Genomic DNA, 11981 nt, shown 5'->3' with positions numbered 1-11981 from the left:
GAAGAGCTATGATATCAATGAATAGTGGAGCAGACTCAATCGGCTGAATGGTCAACTTCTGCTCCAACATTTTTTGGTCTTTCAGAGTAGAATCCGATAGGAAAGAGTATTCATGCTCAGGAGCTAGCAGCTGACTCCAATGTTTTTCACTCCCCAGGCAGAGGTTACTTAAAACACAAGGGTAATCAATGAAACAGCACAACATATAAAATTGAGCAAAAGGATCACTTAGCTTACTTTGACTATTCTTCCTGCATTAAAAGACCTATGATATTGACGAGTTGGCACTTTGACATAATTACTTAGCTTTAATAATGCATCATGCAATAATGCACCATACCCGAAAATCAAACTAATCATTCTTCGTTTCATATTTCCATCACAGGAGTGTGTACTCAGTTCCAAAATGTCCCCACATATTTCTTGCCTGCATTCCTTAATACAAAGGTTGCCTCTGTCTCCCAGTAGTGTCTGTTCTATTAAGCTGCAAGTTTCATATCCTGCTTGTGTACAAGATCTCTGACCTTTATCCAAATAATTACCATCACCATCCCAAGCAATTTCTGGTCAACATGGCCTTTTTAAGGAGAGATATCTCAACTTCCAATCTATTGTGCTCACTCACAATCCCCAATACCTAAGGTGTGGGCGTTGCGAGCTTTATTACTAAGTCTAAGTGACATAATGTTTGCCTTGAAGTCTGAATGTTACCCATTTCAGCCTCACTTCAGTGCTTAATCTAGGCCCACAGTTCAAAGTAGGTCTGAAAGAGTGCTATACTGTCAGAAGAGCATCTTTAGTTCAAATGTCAAACTGAGGCCCTGTCTGTCCTCAGAAGTGGAAATAAAAGATAGTTATGCCATACGAAAGGAGATGTTTCCATTTATTTTACAAGTAAATTAAAACAAAAATGAACAGATATTTATTTTTGGGATCCTACTTTGTACAAATTTGAATTTTTTTTTACAATTATTAGCTACATTTCAAAAATACTTTGGTGACTGTAAAGCACTTTCAGGATCCAGATTAAAGGACTACATAAATGTATGTTCTTTCTAAACTAACCTTGAAGTTATCCCGCAGTGGACCTTGAACAGATGGAGTTTTAGATAGATGTGAGGTGCTACATTTTGGTAGGACAAATCAGGGTAAGACTTATGCACTTAATGATAAAGTCCTGGGATGTGTTGCCAAACAAACAGACCTTGGAGCACAGGTTCATAGTTCCCTGAAAGTGGAGTCACAGATCAGCAGGATAGTGAAGGCATTATTTGGTAAGCTTGCCCTTATTGGTCAGCATATTGAGTTGTTTTCATTCTGTACAGCTCTTTGACTGTAAGCATCACTGCACTAAAAAACATTAACTCTACTTTCTAACCACAGATACTGACAGACCTGCTGTGTTTCTCTAGCAATTTCTGTTTTAATTCAATAAAAGTTCACTTGCCTAGCACCATAATTCACTGTGGGGTTAGTCCAAATTCCAATCTTCCTCAGACCTAAATTTACCTTTACGCCTGCAGAATTAGAATCCCGTCTTTCTCTATGTAAAACAGTAGCAATTATTTGCAATTCAATGTAATCACTAAACTTCAAAGATAACTGTAAATTACGTTATTGTGTTTGTCTTGTGTAAGTTTCAAGAAAATTGTATGATTAATACTTTGAACTCCAAATAAAACCCTCTAGCGGGCCAAATAAAGGCAGCCTGTTAGAATCTCCTATTATCTGCACAATCAAAAAATGTCAAATCATAGTGGATATTGTTATAGTGTGTTTCTGGACTGTCCACAGAATGGTTTAAACATATCAGAAGATTTGGCTCACTGTGTTCATGGTATATCTGTGCAAAAACTAACTGATCCCACAACCAATGGATCACATCTAAGCTCTGCAGCTTCTATAACACTCAAAAAGTGTGTCACCAGCCAGAAGTAGATTGCTTGACTGACATCATATCCACTCCCTCCAACATGAACATTCAGTAGCTGCAGTGTGTACTATTTCCATACACTGCAGAAATTCACCAAACCCATGACCACTTCCATCTTGAAGAACAAGGGCAGCACCCTCTGCAGGTAACCAACAGACTCACTCACTGTTCTGACTTGGAAATATATCACTATCACTGGATCAAAGTCCTGGAATTCCCTTCCTAAGCATATTGTTGGTCTACCTATAGCACATGGACTGCAGTGGTTTAAGGTGGCAGTTCACCACCACTTTCTCAAGGAGAACAATGAATGAGCAACAAAATCTGACCTGTCAGCCCATGTCCCATGAGTGACTATAAAGCTAATGAGTTAACCATCTCAAACTCGGCACCAGTAAATCAGCTAGTCCTTAACAGACGAGAAAAGGAGCTCGTTTCCTGACTTGAAAACCAGGGTGACCTACCAGATGGGTTGCAGAGTCTTCATTTTCCCTAAGCTGGGGTAGCAATGTGGAACAAGGATTTGGTGACTGAAAGCCACCTATCTTTGTCTCCAACCTTCCTATCCTATGAGACATGAAAAAAATAGTGTGTCTTCTTGCCATTATTGAAGATCCTATTTTCAATTTAATCACACCCAAAAGCTGCCAGTTTCAATGGGCCTGCAGTTTCTGATGTGCTAGGACTTCAGCATCAAAGCCAGTGATTCACCAAGCTAACTATTTAACTGCAGCTTATTCCATCTCGCTTTCTCGCTTCTGAAGGTGGAGACACATCACTGAATACATCACTCCCACAATTGTGCTTTGAGCACTAAATCCTGACCAGTATTTTAATGGGGTCACACGAATGCCTTATAAATGTTCATCACATCTTTCTTGCCATTATATTTTATGTCTATTTATAAAGCCCAGGAAACTGCCTTTGGAGAACACTCTCAACTGGTCCTGCTACCTTCAGAGTTGTGTACCCCCACAGATCTGTTTCTTTAGAATTATTCCTTCTATTTTATATTGAATGTTCTCATTCTTCATCCGTTTTCTTACGTCTCTGCACTAAAGTTCACCTGCTGCAGGTCTGCCTATTCCACTAACCTATGTCCTCTTGAAATACCACAATCTTATGTCCAGTTCATGATGCTCTCAAGCTGTTTGTCAAATGCAAACTTTGAAATTATGCCCTACTCATTAAAGTCTGTTATTAACACACATCAGCTCACACTGACATTTGGTTCCACTATATAGTTTCCTCCAGTCCTGAAAATCAACTGTTTACCAATACACTGTTTCCTAACACTGAGTAACTTCGTATCCATGCTGCCACTTTCTTTTTATTCCATTGACTTCAACTTTGCTGCCAAGTTAATTATGTGGCACTTTATTGAACATCATTTCTACGTCCATCATCGACCACAATACTCATGAAGGCTATTACCTCATCAAAAACTCGTTTAAACAAGATTAGTTGAAGTGATTGTTATTTTTGCCATGAATTATCATCCCTGAAAGCTATCCTACTAAAGATAAACTGAACAAACCTTTTTGAACTGCAGTATAATTGTGAATTTTCAGTCATCTTGCATCACATTCATATCTAATGAAGACTGGAATATTTGGTCACATTCTACCATTACCTCTCTCAGCATTTTTATATTGATTTCATTCTGTCCTCCTGACTAATCAGCCTTAATCACAGCCAGCCATTCTAATATTTCCTCTACCAATTTTTAACTGAATTGCTCAATTATTCTGGTTTCACAATAGCTCTGACGATAAATCTTCCTCGCTCAACAAAATACCCAGCGTTATCACTGCCAAGCCATGTGTATTTTTTAGATTAGATTCCCGACAGCATGGAATATGTAGATCCTTTTTTTTGCTCCCATAATCTGTGCCATCCCTCCCTTTACTACCTATATGCTGATAGGCCACCTGTGAATTCCACTTTATTAAATGATAGTTTCCTCTATTCTTTTTGCATTCCTGCTAAAAAGTTTAGAAGAGAAATTAAAGAGCTCTGTTAAAACTGGCTCTTGTTTATAGCAACAGCCCGACATTTGTTATGGCTACCCCATTTCTACTTCATCTTCATCTCTCTTCAAGCAAGCCCTGGCTTTAGTTGCCCTATCTTTCACCCTTGAAGAAATGTAACTCTCATGTACCAGAACCATCTCCTCATTGTTGTTCCATTGTAGCTTTGCCTGCCAATCTTTGTTGTGAACTGCCATTTGATATGATCTCCTAGTTTTTGGGAAGTAGTGCCTCCACACTTGGCATCATAGCAGCACTGAAAGAGTGATAGGTTGACTCAAGCAGCATGTCCTTCTGTTTATGATAAGCATTGTACTGACTTAACCCAAAGCCCATGTTTGCAAACATACAAGCAAAGTGTCCAACATTAGATGTGAATATGCATTTTGACAACACTTGTTGGATAGTCCTGAATATGCAAGGATAATCCTGATGAACAATTCAATTTAGGATTGTCAGTCCTCCCCTCAATGCCTCATCACTTGTGCGTACCAGAAGCTACATATATGGATACGCAAGGCCCTGTTCTTTGCAGACACAGAATACGTACACGCACTGTTCCTATTTCATCTCAACAAAATAGGTGAATCATTCGCCTGTTTATTTTCCAGAGCAATGCACCATCTGCCTGGTTTAAAATTTAAACAAGCTTGGCACAGTTAACTGTCAATTAGCACAATAAGGGCTCTTGAATTGGTATTCTTGCAGATTGTCCTGATGAGTGCAAGGCAAAAAGTTTCAACAAAATGTGCCTTTTTTCCAGACTTTCAAGTGTTATTTACTCCTCCTAATCATTTGTGTGTCTTGTTGATCCTTTCTAACGTGAAATGCTGGTCTCCACTAAAGTGGATTACAATCTCCTCAAAAGCATTTACAAATTTTCCTGTGTGTATGCTGGTCATAGCTGTCTTGAGGAATCCAGAGGCCTGAATGCCTAAGACAGGTGGGGAATTTTCTTTCAATTAATTAAGTCCCAATAAAATGCTTGTATCAGTAAAGTGACTATGAAATTACCAGATTGCTGAAATAGCTGGATTTTTTCTAATAATGTCTTTCAGGGAAGGGAACACTTATCTGGCCTAGTTTATTTGTGACCCTAGATCCAAAGCAATGTGGTTGGCTTTTATCTATCTCCCTAACAAGCTATTCATTGAAAGAACTACCTTTTTGAATACAAAGGCAATTAGAAATAGGTTAAACACTTGCTTTGCCAATAACATTCCAACCCTGTACATAAACACAAAACTAGCTCTAACCTAGAAATTGCCTGAGACCCACATGAATGATGCCTTATAAATGAATAATGCTTGCGAACACTTTATTACACAAATTACATTCAGCGACCGAAAATAGTGTTCTAACCATATAACAATTTGCAATATCCCCAAAATTTAAGTCTTCGACATTTACTTTGAATACATCAAAAATGATTTTCACTGTAAATACAGAATCCTTTTCTCTGTATGTACAATTTGCTGTTTAATAATCAGGTCTGAGTGTTTTAGAGAGAAACTAAGACAAAAAGGAGCAGCCTTACTTTGCTTTGTAACATAATTGGACTGCAGACGAAGGATGCTTGATAGAGAAGGCACAATGTTACTTACACACTGGATTATCAAACTAAAGTGCCAGACAGGACAGTAGCCAAGTGCTACAGCTGAAGCGGAGAAAGAAGTGACTGACTCACCAATACAGGTTTATAGTTACAGCAAGGTAAGGCAGTAACAATTAAAAATATTCTTTATGGCCCAAAGCAGTACAATTTGCTTTAGCATTCAGATAATAATTGGTCCCGACAATAAGATCAACATGATTGTTTAGATATGGTAGCAAAAGCATGATATGAAACTCCACAAATAAATAAAATGTACATGTCATATAACCAAAACAGATGAGTACAGTTACTATCAAATACACATCCTGAATACATCTGCTTGTAAGGAAACAAAATGGAACTCAATATATTGTCGTCATTATCAGAGCAAATTGGTATTAGCATATTTCAGGAGGATGAGGTGGTTGCTGCAATTGGTGGTGCTGAATATTCTTCTGTTTCTGAGTCAGTGCCCTCCTCATCATCTTTTTCTTGATCACTTCCTTCCGTACTTAATCTGTCAAAGCCTTTTCGACTGTAACTTCTGTGGCTTGCAAAGAAGTTCCCCAAGTTTAGTCCTCGGCTGCTTTTCCCTGTCAAAGGAAATGCATTATGATTTTCTCATTCTATGCAAAATACAAAACGAATTTCAGATCGATTGTCTACTGTCCAACATTCCTTAAAACATTGTCATTGATCTGTAATCCTTTGTTGATTATTTAAAGTCAGAATCACTTCAGTATTATCAAATAAATTGTCACAGTGCAATTAAGCATTGGAATGTGTACATTTAATTGTCTTATCAATAAATTAATTTGGGCAGATTAAAAATCAATGTTGTCATAGCTTAATGGATTAAATTGTGATTTTTTAATATTACAGACAGGATACATTCTGGACAATAATTCTGCCTTCATTTTACAAATGCCTTACCCCTAAGCCTCCCCAAAATTCCTCCAGATGACTGTATTGACTCCAACTTACTGTCAGGATCTTCTATAAAGACAAAATAATGCATGTCAGACTGCTGTTTCGGAGAAGTAATTGATAGATTTCTGGAGGAATCATTTGCAATAGTAGCTCAGAAATTAAAACCAATCAAAAAAATGCAGAGGAACTATTATTTTACTAACAGGGAGGGAGCGTATGAAAGATTATCAGCATGAATGGCAGAATAAGAAACATTAATGATTTCCAAAGAGATAGTTTGTTATCAACACTTGAGATCGAAGATTATTTGCAACACACCAAGCAAATTACTCAAGACAGATGGATTGAATAGATCAAAGATCTTTACCCATCTGAAACTGATATTAAATAGCTCCTGGTCAACTTCAGTATAGTTAGGTACAGAGTGAAGATTTATTTTTGTTTAGAAAACTCTGTTCTATACCCGTTTCATGCTGCACTGAATCTGCCTGCATTTTCACTATCCTACATCAACCTTCAGGGGGATTGCTGATTTACTAAGAATTAGCTCTAAAAACTGAAGTGAGATTTCACAAAATGCTTCCAGACAGGAAAAACGTGTATTTCAGCAGTCCTGGTTAAATTTAAAGGCAAATTCAAAAGGGATTACAGTTGTGATTGCCCCTCAGTTGGATTTGATTTAGGAGAGTCAGATGTACAGCAGGGAAACAAACTCTTCGGTCCAACTCATCCATGCCGACCAGATATCCTAACCTAATCTAGTTCCATTTTCCAGCACCTGGCCCATATCCCTCTAATCCCTTCCTATTCATATACCTATCCAGATGCCTTTTAAATGCTGTAGTTGTACCAGCCTCCACCACTTCCTCTGGCAGCACATTTCACACACAAACCATCCTCTTTGCAAAAACGTTGCCCCTTAGGTCTCTTTTATATCTTTCCCCTCTCACCCTAAACCAATGCCCTCTAGTTCTGAACTCTCCCACCCCAGGGAAAATGCCCATATCCCTCTAATCCCTTCCTATTCATATACCCATCCAGATGCCTTTTAAATGCTGTAGTTGTACCAGCCTCCACCACTTCCTCTGGCAGCACATTTCACACACGAACCATCCTCTTTGCAAAAACGTTGCCCCTTAGGTCTCTTTTATAGCTTTCCCCTCTCACCCTAAACCTATGCCCTCTAGTTCTAAACTCTCCCACCCCAGGGAAAATACCTTGTCTGTTTATGCTGTTCATGCCCCTCATGATTTTATAAACCTCTATAAGCTCACCCCTCAGTGTACGATGTTCCAGGGAAAACAGCCCCAGCCTATTCAGCCTCTCCCTATAGCTCAAATTCTCTAACCCTGACAACATCCTTGTAAATCTTTTCTGAACCCTTTCAAGTTTCACAACATCCTTCTGATGGGAAGACCAGAATTGCACATAATATTCCAACTGTGGCCTAACCAATGTCCTGTACAGCTCCTACATGACCTCCCAACTCTTATACTCAGTACTCTGACCAACAATGGAAAACATACTAAACTCCTCCTTCCCTCTCCTATCTACCTGCAACTCTACTTTCAAGGAGCTATGAACCTGCACCCCAAGTTTTCTTTGGTGAGCAACACTCCCTTACCATTAAGTGCATAAATCCTGCTCTGATTTTCTTTTCCAAAATGCAGCACCTCACATTTATCTGAATTAAACTCCATCTGCCACTTCTCAGCCCATTGGCCCATCTGATCAAGATTCTGTTGTAATTTGAGGTAACCTTCTTTGCTGTCAACTATACCACCAATTTTGGTGTCATCTGCAAATTTACTAACAATGCCAACTTGTATTCAAGTTGAAGTTCATAGTTGCTCTCCATGCAAACATCTCCTGTACACATGAAGTAATGGGATTTGGTTTGCAAGACTAGCTTGCATGTTTTTGCTGTTCATTTGCCCCATTACAATTCAGTCAAAGCCTGTGCAGCTTGTTACACAGGTGGTTAGTGTGTTGAATGATTGGTAGGAAGTTTCTCCCAGTCATTAACATCACTGATGCCATATTTCAAGGAGATCTTCAAAGTATCTTTGAAGTATTTTCTTTGTTCTTCTCCATGGAATACTGACCATTTGAGAATTGCGAAAACAGGACCTGACAAGGAGAGAGGATTTTCAGCCATCCACTCCAATGAAATTGATTTTGCAGAAGTTTTGCCAAAATGTTCATGGACCTGACTTCAAGAAGGACACTAGTATATGTTTAATGGACCTCCCATTGAAGTCAGAGGAATTGTGATGGAATTCTTCTTGCTCTTTTTATGTATTGCTGATACACAGTCCAGGATTCACTGCCTACAGGAATATGTGACAACTGCTCTGTTTGTTAGTATGTTTGTTGACTTATGAAGGTCATTGTTGTCAAACACTTGCTGCTAACATTTGTAAAAGGCTGAGCTGGTGTAGCTGATACAGTCTTTGGATTTCCTTATCAATGGTGGCCTTTTGAGAGAAGTGGCTGCTGAGGTATTGGAAGTGGGATATTTGACCGACCACATGTGGATTGATCTAAGAGTTTCTGTTTTGGTAATATTCAAGGACAGTCTGAATTTCTTGTATGCAGAATTAAGAAATCAAGGGTGGCGTGCAAATTTGATGCAGAGGGGACAACAATATTGTAGTCATCTAGCCTAAGTGGCTAGTTTAGTTTTGTCATGAGTTGATTGAGATTAGTGATTTAAAATTGACTGCAAAATGAATTTGTAATACTGTGGACCATCATACAGCCTTGCTTGACCCCAGTCCAGATTTTGAAAGCATTTGTTTCAAATCTCATACTCAAGACAGATGTGATGTAAAGCAATTGGTGGATCGTGAAGTAGTTTCTTGGACATGCAAATACTTGAAACATAATTCACAGAGCCTTGCAACTTACTGACTCAAATGCTCTGGTCAGGTTAAAGAAATAAACTACTATCATTGTAACATTCAGTCTCTTCAATGTCTATTTTACTATACCAACAAAGCAGTGACTATAAATTCACTGTATTTTGTCTATAAAACACATGTTGCAGTTGAAGGTTTTCATGATCTTGATTACTTTTAACCAAATGTAAATTTGCTTATAAGTTCGAGTTAACACAAAGAACTTATTCAAAGTTTGGGAGAAGATTTGTAGCTCGGGTGCTCGTTGTTGTGGTTCTGTTCGCCGAGCTGGGAATTTGTGTTGCAGACGTTTTGTCCCCTGTCTAGGTGACATCCACAGTGCTTGGGAGCCTCATGTGAAGCGCTTCTGTGATGTTTCCTCTGGCATTTATAGTGGTTTGTACCTGCCGCTTCCAGTCGTCAGTTCCAGCTGTCCGCTGCAGTGGCCGGTATATTGGGTCCAGGTCGATGTGCTTTTTGATTGAATCGGTGAATGAGTGCCATGCCTCTAGGAATTCCATGGCTGTTCTTGGTTTGGCTTGTCCTATAATAGTCGTGTTGTCCTAGTCGAACTCATGTTGCTTGTCATCTGAGTGTGTGGCTACTAAGGAGAGCTGGTCATGTCGTTTCATGGCTAGTTGGCTACACCAACTAGCCATGAAACGACATGACCAGCTCTCCTTAGTAGCCACACACTCAGATGACAAGCAACATGAATTCGACTGGGACAACACTACTATTATAGGACAAGCCAAACCGAGAACAGCCAGGGAATTCCTAGAGGCATGGCACCCATCCACAGATTCAATCAATAAGCACATCGACCTGGACCCAATATACCGGCCACTGCAGAGGAAAGCTGGAACGGAAAGCTGGAACTGACAACCGGAAGCGGCAGGTACAAACCACTATAAATGCCAGAGGAAAGATCACAGAAGCGCTTCACAGGAGGCTCCCAAGCACTGAGGATGTCACCTAGACAGGGGACAAAACGTCTGCAACACAAATTCCCAGCTCAGCGAACAGAACCACAACAAAGAATTTAAAACATGAATTATATTCTGTACCTCCATATGTCTTGCCTTTGCGCCAGTGGATGAAGACTCCAATTCCTACTAACATCACAACAGGAATGATGAGCAATAACGTAATAAGGACTGGAGAAACAGCAGTACTTGACTGTTTGAGAACACTGTTAGTTTTATGCTTCCTCAACATCTCAGGAGCTCTCATCTTGCCTTCTATTTCTGCTTCAAGGAATGTTTCAGTCGCTTAAAATTGAAAAAAAAAATTGGTTATCATTTAACTTTGCATTCCAAGCAACTTATCCAGGTTTACTCCAATAACTCTGATATGAAGTTGTCAAATCAGCATTAAGTGTACATACTTGCTTCAATATTCAATAAAACCAATAACTACATAAAATCTGCCTTTGATATTGTTCTTTTAGTTTAAAAGAAATCAAGCTCTGAAAACGTCACTGGGCTCAAAACATTAACTCTGCTTTCTTTCCACAGATACTGCCAGACCTGCTCAGTTTCTCAGCAATTTCTGTTTTTGTTTTAAATGTATGTATTGCTTTTCATAATTACAAACAAATTCCAAAGTACTTTTCAAGAAGCACTTTTGAAGAGTAGTCACTGTTATAATATGGGAAACATGTCAGTCAATTTTCACATAGCACATTCAAGCAGCATCGTGATAATGACCAGATCATTCATTTTTATGATGTTGGTTTAGGGTCAAATATTAGCTAAGACACAGGGTATAAATCCACTGCACTTCTAAAAGAGCAGACCTTAATTTATTTTGTAATTAAAATCTTGCACTGGATACTGCAGACACAGGGTACACTTACCATCTATTTCATGCATCTCCATGCCAGTTCCTGCTTTCTTTACTGAACGGTGCTCAGCTTCTGAAATTTAAAAAAAATCCTATGTAAAATTTCAGAAGTTACTGAACTAAAACTGCAAAGAAAATTTAAGTTAAAGACTATCTTTCAAATCCTCAGTTATAAAAGGAAATATCTGCAAAAAGTCAATATTATTTAATGTACATATTACATGTAAACAGAAAACAAACATATGTTGATCATAATGCTGACAAGACTAACAGACAAAGAAAATCCTACCATTTTTACTTAATTGCAGATTAATTCTGTTACATCTCTGTCACCCTAAAATGAGTAAAAACTACAAGGCAGAGATCTATTCCATGTTTTTAAATGACATTAAGGTATGGTCTAGGTTACTGTGCAAACTATTGAGAACATAGAATTGGCAAGCAATGATATATTTAAATGCTTTAAACAGAAAGAAAGATTTGAATTGAGACATTAGCTTGCAAAGAAAAGACAGTTGAAAGTAAAACTTGTGCATCAGGGAATGCTTTTGAAGAGGTAGTGGCATGGCTGAAGGGCTAAATTAGTACTTGTATCCTTCTTAAATCGAGACAATGCTCCCAATGTAAGATAGGACTGGGGAATGCAGTGGCCATCTGGCCCCATAGGCCTGCTTTGCCATTTGATTAGATCATAGTTGATCTGATTGTGCTTTTAACTACATGTTCCTGTCTGTGCCTCATAACCTTTG

At 38.6% G+C, this 11981-nt stretch overlaps 1 protein-coding gene across 7 annotated transcripts in view; it reads right to left on the bottom strand.

Annotated features, from left to right (window-relative positions):
• Window positions 1-5264: 5264 nt before the first annotated feature.
• Window positions 5265-11981, bottom strand: part of pam (peptidylglycine alpha-amidating monooxygenase) — a 228796-nt gene continuing 222079 nt past the window's right edge. For 5 of the 7 annotated variants that reach the window (XM_043709988.1, XM_043710018.1, XM_043709995.1 and 2 more), the window contains 4 exons: window positions 11246-11305; window positions 10455-10658; window positions 6491-6553; window positions 5265-6150 (listed from right to left, as the gene is read on the bottom strand). In XM_043709988.1, the coding sequence (XP_043565923.1) occupies window positions 5966-6150; window positions 6491-6553; window positions 10455-10658; window positions 11246-11305 (512 nt within the window). In that variant the 3' untranslated portion in view covers window positions 5265-5965. The remainder of the gene's footprint in view (window positions 6151-6490; window positions 6554-10454; window positions 10659-11245; window positions 11306-11981) is intronic. The other 2 variants (XM_043710012.1, XM_043710023.1) reach the window with 1 other exon arrangement.

Source organism: Chiloscyllium plagiosum, chromosome 2 (assembly GCF_004010195.1).
Source record: "Chiloscyllium plagiosum isolate BGI_BamShark_2017 chromosome 2, ASM401019v2, whole genome shotgun sequence".
Classification (NCBI taxonomy): domain Eukaryota; kingdom Metazoa; phylum Chordata; class Chondrichthyes; order Orectolobiformes; family Hemiscylliidae; genus Chiloscyllium; species Chiloscyllium plagiosum.
Note: the sequence above shows the minus strand (reverse complement) of the source record. Positions and strands in the feature narration are given on the sequence as shown.